Raw genomic sequence first — 20,200 nt, 5'->3', positions numbered from 1 at the left:
GTCTCCTCAGTGCTACACCAACTGCAGCAACAGAGCTTTCAGCCATCACAGGGTAAAGGCAGAGTAAACACAGGGTTTTTTTCAAAATACAGCGCCACTGTGTCCTTCAGTGACATTGTTTTTCAGTTAATAACTAAGCTAGTTTGGCATTCTTGAAAAATTTTAGTTTAACTTAAAGCTCAGAAAGTTTGCAGCTGGACTTAGGACTGTCTTGTAAGTCTTTCACTGAAGGGCAAGAGCAGGCTCCAGAAATACTTATTCAAAGCAGAACAGACCTTGACGTGACCGTATTAAACTTCAAACAGAGCGGAATTACAATTAATTATAGAATGCAATCAAAATCAAGTAACTACTTTCACATTTCTGTCTTGGAAACAGCACAACCTACTGAACTGAGTCAAAAAAAGCACAGCCAAACACATACCTATTTGGAAAGATCAGAGGATCGTAACTTAACATGAAGAAAGGTGTCTTGGTTTCATGCCCATCAGATGTGGCAAGACTAAGCAAACATCTTTAATTACAGCTTTAAGTACATTTGCCCATTCACATAACAACCATTTTATTCATAGATAATTATAATAGTAAAGTGCTAGAATAAGCCTAGGAAAAATCTTTGTAGAGGATACTCTCCAACTTTGAAAATACAAATAAACAGAAAGTAATTTGGAGTGCAGAGACTACTTAACACAGGGTAGGCATCTACTCCTCTCTGCCATCCCTCCAAACAAAACCAAATACTGGCTCTTCATATTTCACTTAGACACCAGATTTTAGAAGTGACAATATCCACCAATCACCCCTTAATTTCTCAAAATACAGAGGTCAGAGGCTCTTCACATGGCAGATATCTACAGAGCCTCTACACTATGATCTTATTGATATAATGAGGATGTTACCCTAAGAACCCACTCACAGCTCTTTGATCATCTTTTTGCTTAATCAGACACTCCCAGGTAGACTTTTACTGTCCAAAACACTTTACATTTTGACAAACAACACAACTGTTCTGAGGAAATAAGACACGATTCATCTGCTGCTGTAGAACCATAGAAGTAGCACAGACTGTGTACTGATTTTGAAGCTCCCACCCTTGATAGCACTACCCCATACTGGGGAAGAGGTTCTTACTCACAAACATACATTCAGCTGCGAAGAACCTGAACGCAAGCATGAAGTAAGGCACATAGGTATGCACCGGTCTCAAACAAGTTCCTTTCTGCCTACCTGAGCTTGCACTAAATTTGTAAGTGTTGAAATTCAATTTTCAAACTAGAATTTTGAAATTCCTTGAGGTCTTCAAAAGAGTTTGCTGCCCATTTCACTCCCCCCCCCCTTTTTTTTTTAAACAAAGAGATGTAATTAAAAAAAAAAATTGAAGAGTGAAAATCAAAATGTGTGTATTTTGAGGCTGGTAAGGAAGAGCTGTTTGAAGACTTTACAGTTTTGCAATCCAAGATCTGACTTGCACAAGACAGGATTAACTGCTACACTACACTGACAAATAAATCCCCCCCCACAGAGGCAAGGCTTACAGAACTTAAGTCACCTCCCAGAACTACACAAGACACCTCAGAAAAGGCACTTTTTTGCTAAGGTATCTGTCCACCCTAGAACTTTTCCCAGGTATAATAACATCAGGAAAGAAAAGCTTTCTGTGGTGTTTTATTTTCTAATGGCAAGTCAAGCATAAGTACTGAGAGAAAAAAAAAAGAGTAAGATATTTAAAAGCACATTAAACATGAGCATATAAGTTGAACCTGTGCTTTCTCTTCAGAAACAACAGACCAATCTCATTACTGAGAGAAATTTTTTATACCTCTCTTAAGATTGCCAAATAAATGCAAGACTACTATTGAAGACAGCTAACAAAGAAGAGAAAGTAGGGACATGTACCTGGAAGATACTACCAGAGTTATGGTCTCCCCTTTCACAACAGGCTTTAGAACATGTCTGGGAAAAAACAAAGCCATAACTATAGGAACTACAGAAAGCAAGCAGAGGGACAAGAAGCGCTCTTGCTATCTAAGTTCCTCATGGAACAGAGAATTTGTTAAGACAAAATTCCCAAAGAGAATCCAGAAACGGAACACATTAATTGCTAAACACTTTTCTCTCAAAACATTTAAACAATTAACAAAATTAAGCTAAACCCAGAGAGAACAGTTCTTGCACTGTAACCTGCTGCAGCCTGAACCACTGTTCTGAAGTCTTAAGAACAGTCTCAACTTACCAATTACTTAGAATGACGTACATAGAAGAATTTGAAAATTCTTAAAAAGGTGACTGTGTTCCAGTGAAACTCAGTAGCTGCTGTTATATATATAACTGGTCCCAAAGAAGCATTAGGTTCCAAGCTGGTGACCACTGCAGCCTTTTGATGGTTTGGCACCACCAGTCATACTCCCTCTTGTTTTTTCCTTTTTTTTGGACTATGTTCCAAGGCTACACAGATGTCAAAACAGTTTTCAAAACTGTTTTATTTGTGCCACAGGCAACTGAGAAAACCAGTACTACTTCTCTTCCACAGTCCCACTTGTATTCAACTGTAAAGCACTGTGACGTGCACCACAAACATGATACGGAGGTATCACACAATTCCCTCCTTGTCTTTAAAAAGGAAAGATTCCCTTTCAACTGAAGCTTTCAAATAGCACCTGCAATTCCAGCCTGAAATCATAGTTTAGGCTGAACTGTAAAATATGGCATTAAAAATACACTAAATTTACAAAAGCAAGAGGATGAGGAGAGGAAACTGGTTTGTTTTGAAAGGATAAGACAGACTCAAATAATGTAATTTAAAATGGAAGTTAACATACAACAGCTTTGGTGAGAAACTGATTTATCATCTGCTCTACACTAACCCTCTCCTCACAGAGACATTTGATGGATAATGTACCCTGCAAAGGGTGATGCTCTTAATGCACTGGTCAAGGCATTCAGAGAAAGCTGAGTGTTAGTCCTGTGTCTCCTCATCTTTCAGATAGATGCATAAAATAACTTTTGTCAACATAAGAGATGTGCTCTTGCCATATTGGCAATCTCACAGCTTCCTTCTTCCTACTCACAACTGCCTTCCTCTCCCAGTTTCAGTTACATATCACTGTAGTAACTACAGCAACTGTTTACAAGAAAAAAAAAAAAGTGAAAACAGTATTTTTGGTGACTAACTATGTGTCAGTTTAACATAAGAAAGCCAACAAGAGATAATCAGCCACTTTTCTATGAATCATTACTAAACGCTCCACAGACTATACATGCTTTTTAACCTCATAAATATAATTTAAGTATTATAATATATGAAGACTTCTATAGCATCTCTCCATTCTCAAGTTTTCAGAATAGAGACTAGAAAGAAAATTTCCTTAAGTATGTCATTTTGCTGAAGTATTACTATAGTAACTCAGGCAGAAGGAACTTAATATGGAAATCTGCAAGATCAAGAAAGATCAAATACCCTATTAAATTAGTTTTTAAACATGGACTAAACCTAGTATTTTAATTACTACACTTGTCCTGAGCCTCCAGTTTCATCAGTTTGTTATTTTGCATTTTCCTTTATCCAATATAGCTGTATTAAAGGTACATGCAAAAGACTAGTAAAACTAAATTATACTCCATAAAATTTTGTTTTGTATTAATAAAATACCAGTTTCTCTTGTCCTACTGTAAAACCCATAAACAAGCAAATGACGTTCTACTTTACAGGGCAAATAAAATACTCCTATTTTTCAACACAAAGACTGCAGATACGTTTCTAAAACCTGTCAGAAAAAAACCAACATAAAAAATACAAATTGAACAAATTGCAACAAAGTAAACTGAGTTTCAAGAACATTTGAATTTTCAACCCATGCTCAGCAAAGTTCCACAGAACATACCAAGACTCATAGGAAGCAGGAACACAAAAAATTACCTACAAACAAGTATAGTAATTCCACTGACACTAACTGGAACAGAATTAGGAGAAAAACAGAATAAAAAGCTATGAAAGTGTCTATTTTGGGAATCGCAATTAATTCTGGGGCCTTGCCAACTATTCCTCCTAGCTCCATATCCAAAATCTTTAGCTTCTGAAGATAAGAAAGCCTGCTTTGACAGATGAAACCCTGCTCTTCTCACAGAGAACCTTTGGCAGAAGCTATCAAATGGTGTAAAACTCACCTTTCAATACAACTTTTTTTTTTAAACAGTGGATTGAGACAGTTTTATTGCTATGTCTGTATTTGTTATCACCTCCCTCAATAAAAAAAAACAAAAATCAACTTACCATATTATTTCTTCACTAAAAAAACCCAAAACAAACAAAACTCTTTGATAAGCTTTAAAGAGAATACAGGTAGATGAGCAACTATGTAAAAATTAGAGTTCATTTGCGTGTGTTTATTTCCTTCTGACAGAGGACAAGGTTAAAGTTTCTTTTCTAAGTAGCAGAAGTCAGCTGCATACCTAACAGGGTACGTATCAAATCCTGAAGAGACTGACAATTATTTCATTTAAACTTCTGTGCAAAGTAAGTCTGCAGAATCCCCATATGGCAAATACACAGTTTCCTAACTATAACTACTTTTGCAACTTTTGTATTAAAGATTTGAAGAAACGGGAATATTCCGTTCCAAAATCACTTCCCTCACTAGCCTAACGCAGTGTTCAATCACCTTCATAGTTACTCCTTTTTGTCTGTAAGTTTTAAAATTCTAGCTATTGAATTTGCCTTTCTCTGCTAGGCTGAGAATTCAATAGTAGATATTTTATCTACTGATTCATCTTCTGAAGCCTGAAAGTCTCTCCAGGTTCCTATTCTTTATTCTACATTTATTGGCATTTAAATAATACTTGATTTTGACTGGACATGTAGGAAGCGCTTTTTCTTGCTCCACATGACTGTGAAACCCGGCATCTATTTTTCTACTTAAGCAAAGAGCCTGTAAAACTTCTTGGACAGGGAAATAAAGTACTGAACTTAAGAGTTAAGAAAATGCTATGTTATTTCAGTCAATTCTCTATTAGTTCTAACAGGTTACTTTGTTCCTATTCTAACAATTAAGTTTGTGATCTTCCAAACCTTTGGATAAGGAAAAAACCCAAAACAATCAAAAAACCTCCACCCTGTCACACTGGAAAACTTCCTCGGTCTTCTCAGAAAAATCACATGCAAAGATTTACTGCTGCCACTTCCTATACATAATACTGAGTCGTGACTTTTCCTTAAAATTACTCAAAATATTTTTCTGTAGTAGTCATAACCATACCACGCATTAATTTGAAATCTAATCTCAAAAATCTAAATTCACATCAGCAGAAGATAAAGTATTAATCAAAACCTGCCTTTTTATCTCTAATAAAAGAAATCTCAGTATTTGTCTAGTAATTGTTGTGCACTCTGTAACCTGATTATTGAATAAAAAACTGCCAGGAGACAGTTCTTTAGACAACGCATTCTGAAAATCTTGGTTTTGTACAGCACTAACAAGACACAACACCCTCTAACTGCCACCAAAAAAATCTAATGAAAGGTCACGTAACTGGTGAAACTTAGAAGTACAGAAAAATAAAAACACATTAATTTTGATCTTCATAACTGCATTATCACATATATAATCATTGTGGACTGAAATCCTTAGAGGACACAGAATACTAATGGTGTACCTTACAGAAATATCTAACATATTAGTTTTAGCTTCTTTACCCTGTACATGCAAAATAAACAGGGGGGAAAACCCAAACGAACAAAAAGAAATTATATGTACAGTATATTCCTACATCCATTTTGTAAAAAGGGCGTATTTAAACATGAGATAGCACTTCCATCCTCTGGATTTAGCAGGAGGGGAATCACCCTTCAGAAATTAATTAACATGTGGCTTTTAATACCAGAAATACAAGTATCTTCCCCATTATTTTTACTCAAAATCCAGTTTTACAAACTAATAAATAAATCACACTTTCTCGAACATATTGATTCTTATTTAATAAGCAAACCAGAGTCAAGACAAACTAGCTTGAAAATAGAGATCTAAAGTTACCTCATTTTATTTTTTTTAAATACCACCGAGGTGTATCTAGCAAACACCGCAGTAGCTCTTTTCTTGATTTAGGCAAAATTGTTGTTTTATTTCAGCAAAGAGGTAAGGATGACATCAGCAGTAGTTTCCACATGTATCAAAAAGGTTTCAAAGTTGATCAATCTTACAAGAAACATCAGTGGACAATGACTGCTAACATCCCCTTCCACTTTACCTAGGTGATTCCATCATCTAAATCATTACATACAGCCATAAGGCAAATCTACATCATACTCTCCTGTAACTAAAATAAGTATTGCCACATGATTTTGTGAAAGTATACATACACGTACATTCAAGGATAAAGAGCTAACAGACATAAGTCTGGATTTATTCAGCTTTCAATTTTTTTGAAACTCTGGCTCTAGTAGTATTTTTTCAATGGCTTTTTTATCCTGAATTTTAACCAGCATTTCTTAATTCTTTCCCCCCACTTAAAAATTTTCTGAAGGTATTAAAAAAAACCAAAAAAACAACAGAAGCAAAAACCCCAGTACCCTAAAAAAACATTAAACGAATCCCCCAAAGAAACCCACAAGCCATATGCCTGTGAATGCAGGCTAACAGTGTTTCTCAAAGGCCTTGTAAATGTTCCTTTCTACTTATGTAGTGTTTCATCACTTTCTGTTCATTTTTTTTTCTGGTCCATACTCTATTTTAGAAACAATCAAGATTCTTGTGCGGAGATAACAAGACTACATTTCATTATTTGGTAATAAAAGTTCAGGATAGTTCCAACTGGATAAATTATAAAACAATAGGAAACACTGGTTCTGTCTTGAGACATACAATAACAGAAATCCAGTTTTACTACCAGGAGCAATATGCTTTCTAATAAAAGCAAAGGTCAACATAGAAAAAAAAAAAATCAGTTAACGTGCAGCACACACATGTTGATTTCTAAAGACAGCTTTTAAAATAATACCAGCAATTTTTGCTCTCAGTTATCTGCCCAGCACTTACCTACTTCCATAAGGATCTTTCAATTCTCTTTCAATAATATGATGCAACACAACTGATGCATACAATATGGAAAACAAGTATAACACCTCATTCCTACTTATCATGAGCAGGGCTTTTATTTGCTTATTTTTTTGGTCTCTGTACAAAGTATTGGATTTCAAATACTTTCTGCTTTCTTAATTTCAGACACTACAAATATACCATGCAGAAACTGAAACTAAAGATGAAAGCAAATATTTATACACTTTAAAATATCTGCTTCCACTTAATATAGCAATACTTGCATGTATGGTATTTTAATAAAGACAATTACACTGTTATCTCAATGTATATTTTGAAAATATTGAAGATTAAATATTTTATATTACACTCAATTTCCCTCCACGTATATAGCCACAATATCTTAGTTTCACAACATTTTTAAAGAACATGGAAATTGAAACTGGCTTTGCTTTTTATAAAGCAATTACATTTTAAACGCCTCTTTCAATATACAAGAGCAAGAGGTTACACCAAAATGATGTTATTTGTAGTTAAGAATCAAGCACTCAAAAGTCAGAGAAACCATAGTTTTCACAGCTAACACTGCAACTCTTCTCCTTGGTCTATTCATCCTACTTACTGGATAAGGCAGCTGTTATAAAGGACAAGGATGAGCAGCAACAGGGGAAAAAAAAAAAAAAATGCACAAGAAATGGAGCACAGAGCCAGTACAAGATAACTAACACAGACAAGCAGCTAGATTTAGATTGTCAAGTCAGCCCTAAAAGCTAGGATTTTCTTAACTTGGAAATAATGGACCTGCAATATAAATAAAATTATTTTTCTGTTATATTAGGGAAAAAAAAAAATCAATCAATCATTATAGTCAACCATCGCACATCATTCGTGGAATACAAACACTGCAAGAAGAAATTTGCCCCTGTCTTCAGCCAACCTAGCTGGTGGCAGCGGGAGGCCACTTTTCTGATGACCATTTGCCAACAGGTGCAGGTACTGTCTGTCCCTCCAGAGGGGAACAGTTTGAGGGACTGTCCTGCCTCACTCACCCCCACCACGTAACACAGCTGCTCTCACACTTCCCAGAAGCACATCACTTTTTGACTACACTTATTTCTGCCTTTTCAACACCAGAAAAAAGCAGCTGATCAATGCAGGGAGTGCAACATAAGCAACAATCTCAACAGTTTTATACTTCAAGAAAAACTGAATGGAATTTCCTAGTGAAGAGGCAACACCTTTCTGTAGCCAGAAGGTCTGATGCAAATCATAGATGCGTAAGGGGTTCCTCGGTGGTCCCATATACTATTCCAAGAGCTATGCAAGTTCCAAAGAAGTCAGCACTCATGGCACTGAAGACTGAGTCATCTTAAGGCTCTAACATGACCTACTGCACCTTTGGAAGTAGATCCTTAGGTACAGACTTTCTAAAATACCTAGGCAACAGGATAGATTTAAAAAAAAAAAAAAATAAAAAAAAAATAGAGGAGACAGGAAGCAGGCATTCCTCTCCTATCATCAATGGTTAAAACCTTCTGATCCTACACTCTTCAATCAGTAGTTCACAGATGATAGTCTGAGAGGCCATGTAATTAGATTACAAATGACCTACAGAATGACACTATGTAACTGAACAGCAAAAAATTTACAGTATGACATCTGCGTAAGAAATTCTGGTAACTGAAAAGTGTAAAGCTCTCAAAATCATCCAAGGCAGTAGCACAGAAACCTGACCTACAGACAACTTGATACAGAAATTCACGAGCTACAGAAAGTTGTGTGGAAATTATCATGTTGTTTTCCACCACTCTTTTTAACATGTCCTGAACATAAACATAGGTGTTTTGGAAAACAGAATTATTACAAGTGGTGTTATTAAAATACCCAGTCTTTCATGCACCCTCACTATCCAGGTAAGGAAACAGCATACAATCCTTCCACCTTTAACTAAACATAAACAGCAAGAGAGTTTTCCTCAAGCTTCAGGTGTGCTCAGAGGCCACATCCACCACATATATCCCCCCTCACTATAATCTTCGTATTTCTGTACTTCTCCAGCTACCAACTCTAAAGACCCAGCTATCTGCCAAGGAGACATAAAGTCTAATTATTAATGAATAGAAAGTAAACCAAACATCTCAATGCGTGCCTTAATTTCCAGAGATGTTGAAAATGTGTGCATTTTTCTTCTCTGATACTTTAAATACCTTAACTGATCTTCCTCGAGATCTCTGGAAAGGCAAATCATGTTTCAGCTCCAAGGGAAAAAGGCGCATTAAAAAACAGATTAGAGGAAAGGGGTAATTTAAACGAAGACTGCTGTGAAATGATCCACATCATTCATTATTAGTTTATGGGTATGTATTTAACTCCCGTAAACACACACGAGTTTTTGTAAAGGAAAAAAAAAAAATAGCCAAAGAAAATGAGAAAACAGAGATTTGAGTCTACAGCAGAATCACTTTTCCTTTTAATATGCCCATTTCTGTTTTGCTTTACTAGTTTTCTAGGACTATGCACATTCACATCACAAAGAGTACTTAAGCAAGAGTCTCCTTCAGCTGAAGACAGGCAATTTATAGCAATGCTCAACTTTGAAACAGTTTTAAACTGTGCCCATTTTTTACACTTCTGATATAGAATATGGGAACTATACTTGTGTCCAGTGACATGAAACCAAGCATAAACAGAAGTTGAATCTCTCTGCAGTCTTGAAAGGGCATTTAGCTGTTATTTTTAAAAAAAGAAGGAAAAAAGAAAAAAAGTCTTTTTGTTCCTGGCATCTAATAACACTGTTAAAAAGAAAAGAAAAAACTGATAATAATCTCCTTTTAGAGTCTGGCTTTTATGAAAATTACCTACGGGAAGAATTGCCAGAGGTACAACTGAGAACATGCATTCTAATCCTCAACTCTCATTTACCTCGTTATTTCTTACTTTGTCTTAAAACAAAAGAAAACACACTACACCACCAATCAGAATTGTCATAATTAAGACAAAGCTAAATTCTTTTATATGAACTCCCCCATCCCATGGACAACAGTACTTGTTTACTTAACAATCAACTTCACCTTTTCTGCACTGCATCACTAAACAAAACCACCATTCTACTAAGCAAATTATAACAGAGAACAGTGCAATCAATGTGATGTTTGTAAACACCACACAGGAGCTAAAGGCTGTTTGTCAGTCAGTTAAGTAGCTCCTTACATTAACAAAACATATTATTACGGAAAAGGACTGCAGCACCAAAATATGTTTTTATTTAGATTAATTTCACCAGCCTTAATTGTCCATTACCTGAGACCTGGGAGTCAGCTTTCAAAAAAAGCATAGTTTATTTGCATTATTTTAAGAGCCTTCACTGTCCGAGCACTCAGAGTCCTGTCACAGTACAAACAATAAGCCTGCACATGGAAGTTGTGCCCGTTTTGAGAAACTTTCGAAACTACTGTTCTTAAATCAGTAAGAATTTAATTCAAGGGGTAAACAAACATACTGGTGTTGTAAATGCTAGAAACAAAACAAATACTCAATAAAGACAAACTTGGTTTTAGTCCCTATAGTCCAATATTGCGTTTCTCAGCCCAGTGTATCATGTCTCAAACATTAAGCAAAGCCAGAACTCTATCTTTCTACCACAGATATTTCTACCATTGCTCAAATCCTAGAAACAAATTACTTCCACTGTTGAAATGCATTATAACTCAGTTTAACTGAAGGAAATCTGAAGAAATGCTACTATTCTAAGCTAACTGAAGTTCATGCTGAGGTTTTGAACTCTATGAAATAAAGACATTAAAAATCTTCATTTTGCTCCAATTCTGTTATTACTTATGAAAATATCACTTGAAACAACCCTGCCTTCTGATGCATCACCTCACTAGCCTTACCAGATCTAGAGGCACCTTCCAGCCCCTGATCCCCACTGTTAAAATACAAAAATATGACATGTTAAACGTAAGGAGCAAGTTCAGTTCTGGTGTTCATGCTTTATATTTGCACTCACATAACAAAAGCTCCTGCAAGAACTGCAAAAGACACACTAATATAAAAATCAGCTTAAACAGAACTTCTTACAAAGTATAAATTCGTAAGCAAAAACAAGATTAGGATTAAAATTCTGACACACGCATTAATTAATTTTTGTTCAGCCATAAATGTTTTACTGAAGTTACAGGACAGATATTTAATGGCATGATTGAACAGGAGGGCACATTCATCTCAGGTTCCACAACTATGAATATATTAACCAACTAACTTACCATCGGTTACTCACTAACTTTTCTAAAAAAAAAGTCTGCAAGGTACCAAATTCATCCAAGCCTTGATAAAAAACTATTGCATTCACAAAAGGAAAAACCTCTGGAAAAGTTGCTCTGCCCCACAAGGAAAATACTGCCTGGAGGGTTTGTTTGTACTGCTTACATAGATCTTACAGTACAAGTTTATATTTAATTTAGGTGAGATGAACAGGTTTCAAATTTTATACATGCAAATATAATTTTCAGTTTGGAGCTCTTAAAATTAGGAAAAGAACTTCAGATTCCCAAATCATGAATACAGTTAACCTTGAGCTTGGTTGCTGGTTTTTTTGTTTGCTTGTTTTGTTTTGTTTTTTAATATGAAGGTCAACTACATATGGTATTCTGAATTCAATGGTTAATTCTCAAAAGTACAGCAAACGACAACTGAGCACACAACGTGATTTTGTCTGACAAAAAAAAAAAAAAGGCTTCTGAGGACAAGACAGATCACTAATTTATCTGGGGAAGTTACTGCGTTTTTAATGCAATTTCAAAGGATTACAATGTACATAATTTACATTAATCCTCTGAGTATGGCCTTTTAGGAAAGCATATAAGAAATGCACAAAAGCTTCAAATCAGCATCTAAAAGCATTGGTTTAATATTAAACGGCTAATTAAGTAAAGGTTTCTCTCACTTGGATGGTTTGCTTACCTCTGGGGGGGGATATAAGGAGCAGATACTGTTGGCATAACTGTACAGGGTTCAACCACTGTTTTCTTGGCCTTTTTTGTCTTTTTTCTGACTTTTGATGAAGACCTAGCAGTTCTGACTGATCCCTCCTTTCTACAAACACCGTTTTTGATTTCAGCTTCTCCATAAATATTTAGAGGTCTCCGTGTGCAACCTGGTGGAGTATGTACATCGCAATAGGCAGTCTTTTTTACAGAGAATGTTGTCCCGCTGCCAGTCAGTTCTTTCACAGGTTCCATTTTCATATACAGACCGGCCTTTTGAGCACACGTCACATGGAATGCAGTATAGCAGTTTGCTTTGTGGCACTGGATGCAGGCACCAACACCTTTCTGTTTACAGAGGTAGCATGTTAACTTCCATCTGGCTGGGGGAATGTTCCTGACACCATCAATTGGCTCAATAAAAACTGTATTGGCAAATCCAACTTCTGGAATCCACAAAGCACACACAACGTGTCCCCAACGATCATCATCTGTCTTTTTAAAGGCACCTCCCTTGTTTGGGCATAGCACACAGTCTACAGGCCGAGAACGGGACTGCAGACAGTGTCTGCAGAGCCACTGGCCCTCAGGTATATATGGCACCCCATAGCATTCCTGATGTACTGCTAAATTACACATATCACAAAACAGGATTACATTGCTGTTCTGACATTCACCATCCATGCATATACAACACACTGCATCTTCATCAATTAAAGACTGATGATCACCCTGTTTTTGGTTCTCACAATAAGACTCTTTTTCAAACCTATCCATAAGGAATTCAAACATATTTTGTGAAACAACTGACACTCCATCACTTTTCCGCTTCTCATTTATTATTTCTAACCACGCATAATCTTCTTCATCCATGTCATACTCAACTTCGTTATCAAGTTCTTCTGCTGACTTCTCAATGAATTTGTAATAGACTGGCGGTCTCCGAGGAGCCGAAGGGGGACTGTATTCAACAATCCGTACTTTTGGTTCTGGAAGAGGAGTTGTTGTAGCAGGTATACCATGTGAGCTCGGAAGAGCTTCATTTTTCTTTTTCACTTTGTTATTTTTATGCCGTTTGCTTCTTAGACAAACCGGTGGTCTTTCACTATTTTCTTTATTGCTGTTGCATTCACTCATTTCCTGGGCTGTAAGATCATCTTCTAATATAATCTCTAAAGGATCAAAGATACTGATCCTATGCAGGCGACCTTCAATTTCTATTTCAACCATTCTTTGAGCTTGAGCGTACGTCAAGGTTTCTCGTGTGGGGGAGTGCTTAATACTGCATGGGGAAGAAGAATGCCTTGCTGCCGATACTCGATGACATCTTCCTTTTCTCCTCATTTGGTAATGTTTACCTAAAATTAGAGCAACAGTTAATATTATGAACTCCAAACATATGTATTAAAATATTGGTTTTATTATAGCAGGAAAAAACCCCTTCAGTTCCATAGTTCCCAACCTATCTACACAATTTAAAAAAAAGAAAAGCCTGTCACACTTAATAGGACTGCTCACACTGTTTTGTACAAATTTAACCTAAAAATAAGTAAATCTCCTAAACAACAGCTTCTCTACGTAAACACAGCTATACAAAATCCTTTACACAAAAATCCTATAGAAGAGCTATCTGTAAGACCTCTGCATGAGAAAAAAAAAATCTCAGAAGTGCCCCAGAAAAAAAATATTACACCTGTTACATTTTAAGAAAACCTTTAATACAGTATTTCCCAATGCCTTAAGGGTGTCTGCAGTTTGAAACAGCTACAGATTATTTTCTCCAGATCTCCCCCCAAAAGAACTCACTGTGAAAGAAAATACAAGTTTTCCCCATGATATTTTCCAGTGCAATTTGAAACAGTCACGTTAACTCAATTATTACACCTATACTTAAAGCTAGAAAAACACGCATACTTCCAAACTTGGCAAGTATGCAGTCTGACAGCCCTTTACTTTAATGTAATTTTCAAGTTCATCACTTACTGTAAAAAGATCGTTCCACATACCACATAAAAAGATAGCTTTTTGCCACCCAACCGTGAAATACCATGACTAGGACAAGCGCCCATTTTGATCACAACATTTCTAATTAAAAGCTGCCATACTTATCCCTTTTGACATTCTAAGGTTGGGGGGTTTCTCCCTGTGAGGGTTGAAAAATACTATAAACCCAACTGATAATGTCAAGTTTAAAAGTTATATCCCTTTCCTTCCTAATAAATCATTAATTAACAGCAAAATTCAACCCCAGCTACAGAAAAAGCTCTTGATCTTTAATCACAGTCTTAAAGTATTATTAGGACCTCACCATTTCAATTCTGACCAATCAGAAATTCTGCACTTCAAGTCAGTGTTGTGTATTAGTTAAAATAATGCAGCTAGTGTTAGCATGTATTGCCAAAATAGTAGAGAAATAGAGAGATCAAAACACAATTATCGTTAAAGACCAGTATATGTACTTCATGAAGAAAATAGCAAGGACTGGAAAAATTACATAAGCTACTCCATGTAACTTGCCTTCTGCTCAGTCTATGATGACAAATGCTAAAAGGTGAACCTTCAAAGTACAGAAGGAACTCCTTGTACAGAAGACAATAATTTTACAATAATTTAAGCAGCTAGCCTTAAAACTAGTTCTTGAGAGGGTCTAATCGATCTGCTCTCACAAACTGACCCTGTTTTTATAGATCCTTGGTTTTATTATTCATGCAAGAACTGTCTTGCTCAACTTATACAACTAATCCTTAACTCTTATTACTTGTTTTTATAGCACAAGCACAGAACCAGACAACAGTCAGTGTTTAATCATGACAAACCTCTGATCTGCTCTATATAAACAACAGATGAATAAAAAAGGCTCCACCTCTTCAAACAAGTTTGGAATAAATATTTAATTACTTAATTCTAGAAAACAACATAGGATTAAACCATATTGATTTCTTAACTGCAGAAAAAGTTTAAACCACTAATACTGCTACAGAAGGTCCAATAACTAGAAACAAAGGCATACTGATAATTTAACTGAAATTAAAAGTTAGTTCCCAGTTCCACAATAGATTTTATAATTCAGAGGCCAAAGATAATGCAATGATTTCTGCCTGATCTGTCCTGATTTCTGCTTATTATTGTGAACAAGTAATGAGGGATTCTTCAGCTAAAACACACCGATGTGTCAATGTACAGTAACCTACTACAGAGCAGAAAGGTTTAATCTTATGGTTTTGTGTTTTGTTTTTTTTTTTTTCAATCTGTCTTTAATTTAGTCACCAATCAAGAAAAAATAGATCATTTACATTATGTTTACTTCATACAATTGCAAGCCTGCCTAGATGTAAAAATCTGTTTTGTTTGGTTTTTTTAATGTCCCTTCCTAGATCTTACCTAGTTGCATTCATAGTGGTACATGACGGTAGCGACTGTTTTGGACAAAATTTTGGGGGAGGGATGAGAAGTAGCCTTCAGAAAGAAAAAAAATGTGCAACTTGTCCACACTTCACTATCAAACCTAACCCAGTACCACAGAAAAAAAAACCCAAAACACATTACTGCTAGGTTTCCAAGCTCTCCATTCCTCTCTGTTCCCGAGATTCTTAAGCATGGCTGCAAGCAGGCAATAAGAACAGGAAGAAAATATTCAGAAGCACAAGTGTTCTTGCCTTAAGATTTAGGATTACTACCGTAAAAGTAAAATAATCTGTACAAACCAGAATGACAAAAAAACCCAATTGAGCTAACATCTAAGTATCTTCCCTATAACACTCAACTGTAAATAAAGCTAAATTAGAAAGCAAATTACAGTCACAGTTAAATGCAGAATGGACACCCTACAAATACAATGCAATGAACACAGAACAGGAACTGGTAGCACTCTGGCCAAATTTCATAGAAACTTAGTGTGAATTACTTAAATGCTCTGGAAGCCAAAGCAGTGTTTTGTTTCTCCAAGATTCTTCTGTTTGCAAATGCCCTATAAATATGCCAGTGGAAGACCAGATTTCTGCATAGCAAATACCTGGCAATTGGTTTGCTTTTCGTAGTTAATGATCAGACGTTTCTCTTCCCTCCCCACCCTCCCCCCGTGGTATCCTGCAGATCCACCGGACTGAAGACCACGGACCTAAGTTTGAAAAACAGTCAGTGAACTAAGAGTTTCCATTCAGTATTAATAGAGATACCACAGTAACAGCAAAATGAAATTACTTTAACGCACTTCGGTTAGCACTTTTCTGCCTCTTGCAACAACTCAGCGACTGCAGGAGATTAAAAAGAAAAGTTTTCCACAGCTCTCCTGTCTTAGAATCACATCAGCTGCTTGGGAGGAAAATCACAGCAGTGAGGGAAACCTCACCACAACAAACATGTCCGTGAAAACAGCTGTTTGTTGCGGAATGCATGGAATGAGGGGGGAAAATATTTTTTATCAAGGTGTAGGATAACTAAAACCAACAGGAAAAGTATGATAACGTGTACTTTTTGATTACAAACTCCTTTTACAATCTCGGTCCTAGATACCTTCCTCCTCTTCAAATAAACTGCCCTTGGTCCCTGCATCCCCTGCTCAGTGGAGAAGGGAATTCCATTCTCAATGGACACTTTCATGCAGACCATTAGAAAGAGAAAGACACAGGAATGCTCTTTAGTCCCAGACAATGAGGGGGGGTAAGCGAACAGCGCTTACACGCATTCGGGCCAGACACCACCCCCAACTTCAGCTGCGGAGCAGGAGCAACCCCCGCCCCCTCAGCAATTCCCCCTCGGGGGGAACCCACACAACCGGGGCTCTCGCAGCTCGGTGGACCGGCCCGCGGACGGCTCAGCGACGCGGGGATCCCCGGGGCCGCTCTCCCCCCGAGCCGGCCGCAGGACCCCCGCCGTGCCCCGCTTCCCCCCGGCATCCCGGCCACCGGCGCGGCTGCCGCGGCCTGCCCACGCCCACGGGCCCGCCCTCGCCGGTCCTGCGCGAACACTTCCTGCCCACGCCCAGGGAGCCTCCAGCGTGCACACACCCCTCCGCGCCGATGGTTCCTGCCCGGCCCCGGCATTCCCCCCCCTCCCGGCCCCCGGGAGGATGGTTCCTGCCCAAGGCCCATCATCTCCAGCCCTTCCCCAACAGTCACCTCCCTCCCCTCCGCGAAAATACTCGGCCCACAAATATGGCGGCTGACAAAACAGCTCGAGCGGCGCCCTCCCCCAGACCGCCGCGCTCGCCTCCCCCCCGCCCAGCCTCCCCGCCTCGCCCCCGGCCGCCGCTCCCCCCCGCGCCCTCCCCCGCTGCCGTGCCCGGCCCGCCCTGCCCTTCCCCCCACCACCACCCCCCGCCGCCGGTCGCCGTCTCGCCGCGGCGGGACCCGCCGGTCCCCGGTCCCGCAGCCCCCTCCCGCCGACCCCCCGGCTTCACTCACGCTGTGGGAGCCGCCGGAGCGCGGCTGACAGACCTCCCGCTCCGCCTCTGCGGCCGACGCTGCGGCCGGTTTAATGGCGGAGGTCCCGCCGGTGCTGCCGCCTGGCCCCGCGTCCGGCAGCCGCCGGCGGGCGAGCGGGCGCGGAGAGGGCCGCGCTGCCCGCGGCGGCGACCCGGCGCTGGGAGCGGGGCTGCTGCTGCTGCAGCCGGGCACGGCGCATTCGTGAGGCGGCGGCGCAGGTCGCCGTCCGGCTGCGGGCTCGGCGCTCAGCTCCCGGGGCTGAGCAGCTCCCCTCCCCCCTCGGCACAAACAATGCGGCTTCACCACAGCGCTGCGCCGACGGGGGGGCGGAGAGGGAGGGAGGGAGGGAAGGATGGAGGGAGGGAGGGAAGGGACGTGAGGGCGCCAGGCACCGCCCAGCCCCGCCGCTGCCGCCGGGCGGGGCCTGCGCGTCGCCGCCGTTCCCCCCGGATGGCGGAGGGCGGCGCGGGGCCGGGCGGCCTGGCACCAGCCGGCACGGGGCCCTGGGGCGGGCGGACCGCGGGGGAGAGGGCGGGAAGGCGCTGCTCCGGCCACCGCCTTCCCGCTCAGGGCCGGCCCGGCCCGGCGGCAGGCAGGACGGCCGGGCAGCCGGCCGGGCCGCGGCGCCCCCGGCCAGAACGTTTAAAGGCCCCATGGCGGGGCGAAGGGAACGGGGGCGGGACGGGCCGCGGCTCGTTACAAAACTGAGGCTCGAGACCAGCAGCGAGCGAGCGGTTCTTTATTATTTCTCTGGGGGAAGGCCAAGCTCCGGATTGGCACGGGGAGAATCCGCTTGAAAGGTGGCTCTTGCGTGGTCAGGGGTCAGGCTGATGCTTTTTAGCTACCTGGTAAGAGCCTTACATTTTGACAAGGCAAAAGCAAGTTATTTCTGACTCTCCCTGCGAAGGGCACCCTTTGTTATGTATTATTTTTAGACAGCCATTACAGCCACATTCAAGATGTGGAGGATTTTACTGCAATATATTTCTGCAAGGCTGCTGCACCCACTTATTCAAAAAAACAGAACTTTTAGCTCGCCCAACCTGAGACCAAAACTTGCCTTTGCTGACCATACACAACAAGTCTTGCACGTGAGGAAAAGCAAACGGTCAAGAGCAGCTATGATCGTCTTTGCCCACCTGGAAGAGCCATCGCCCGAGTAAAGCTTTCTTCAAAACGACTTAGCAACTCATTTCTACATTTTCTGTAGCGCTACTGTGTTTGCTTGCCTCAAAGGGCAGTAACAATACGTTTACAATAAATTTATGACTAGGAAATCAGACATAGATACACCTGTCATTACTTACTTGTAGAAAGTGATTTAAGGCCCGGAGAGCTTAAGTAACTTGGCTACGGAAATCCTGTAGAATAGGCAAAGTGCTTTCCAACTCCTTCCCTGCCCCCCCATCAGGGACCATCCAGCACACATCTCTTACAGCTATTAAAACAGCTAACATTTGTGCAGTGCACTCAGTGTAGAAATAGATCTTTAGGATCAGATAGGCCCAGTAACCTCAATTTCCAATATTTTAAAAAAAAAAAGTAAAAAAGAAAGGCTGTATGAACTGTAGAGGCCATCTGGTCATTTGTGTACTGCCTGTGAGGAATTACTCTCCGGTTGTATCGCGTAAGCGATCCTACCATCAGTCTCCGAAAGTCTTACAAGATGCTGATGTAAGTTAATGTTGTTGCACTGGAATTCAGCTTGTGGTAGATATTAAAGAGGGAGCAGCATACTAGATCACATACATTAGTGTGCAAAGTATAAAAATGACTAGAAGTGATAAATATTGTCAAGAAGCTAATAATAAGCATAATAAAATCTCATTTATGATAGAAAACATGTTGTTTTATCTTTTAAGTGATCATCCACATGCATATCTGCCCTGCAGCTGTACAAAGGCTTTATAACTGGAGACAGGTTTTCCACAGAGAGCTTGATGGTGTCCATACCCTCACGTCTCTGATGCTCAAGTCAATCTGGCACTTTTCCAGTTCCTTTATTCTGCCAGGTGGACTACAGCATTTCCTAGCTGGACATCCCTCCAATAATGCAGTGTTCCTTACTGGTATTTGTATCATTTAACCATCTTTCTGTAGTTTAAACTCAAGCTTTATTCTCTCTAGTAAGCTCTACTTACCTGACTTTTTCTTGGGATTTGTCTTCCAGCTCTGCCTGCCCTGTGCATAGGGCACACTTGGTAAGAACACTCCATCCATAAGGTGTAAGGTCTTCAACCTCACGATGAAAAAAAGGGAGTGGCAGTTCCAAAATGATTTTATTAAAAAGATAGCGGCAGCATTATTGATTCCCACAACCTATTTCACTGAATTTCACTGAATTTTTAGAGTTGGAAGGGACCATAAAGATCATCTAGTCCAACTCACCTGCTGAAGCAGGATTGCCCAGAGCACGTCAGAGCATGTTACTCAGGACTGCATCCAGGCGGGTCTTGAAAATCTCCAAAGAAGGGGACTCCACAACCTCCCTGGGCAGCCTGTTCCAGTGCTCTGTCACCCTCACCGTAAAGAAGTTTCTTCTCGTAGCACAGCCTGAGTCAATCACGACAGTGTGCTATGGTGCCAGGATCTGACCTCCTAATAAATTTGAAATTAAAAGCTTCTGATCCACTTTAGCCTAATGCAAAAAGGCCTCGCTGCTCCTCAGATTCTCTAGAGAATCTGAAAGAACTGCTGAGCTTCGTTTCCTGGTGCCCATACTGAAGACACGTGTCTCCATCTCAAACTACTCACGTGTAGGCAG

The 20,200-nt window shown here is 40.0% G+C and overlaps 1 protein-coding gene across 1 annotated transcript in view; it reads right to left on the bottom strand.

Annotated features, from left to right (window-relative positions):
• Positions 1 to 17,717, bottom strand: part of BRD1 (bromodomain containing 1) — a 64,608-nt gene extending 46,891 nt beyond the window's left edge. Inside the window, exons 1-2 of the mRNA XM_074144649.1 lie at positions 17,416 to 17,717; positions 11,991 to 13,371 (exon numbers count right to left, since the gene is read on the bottom strand). Coding sequence (XP_074000750.1) covers positions 11,991 to 13,357 — 1,367 coding nt within the window. The 5' untranslated portion in view covers positions 13,358 to 13,371; positions 17,416 to 17,717. The remainder of the gene's footprint in view (positions 1 to 11,990; positions 13,372 to 17,415) is intronic.
• Positions 17,718 to 20,200: the final 2,483 nt, after the last annotated feature.

The sequence above is a fragment of the Numenius arquata genome, chromosome 2 (assembly GCF_964106895.1).
Source record: "Numenius arquata chromosome 2, bNumArq3.hap1.1, whole genome shotgun sequence".
NCBI lineage: Eukaryota > Metazoa > Chordata > Aves > Charadriiformes > Scolopacidae > Numenius > Numenius arquata.
This window is presented reverse-complemented; position numbering and strand designations above follow the sequence as displayed.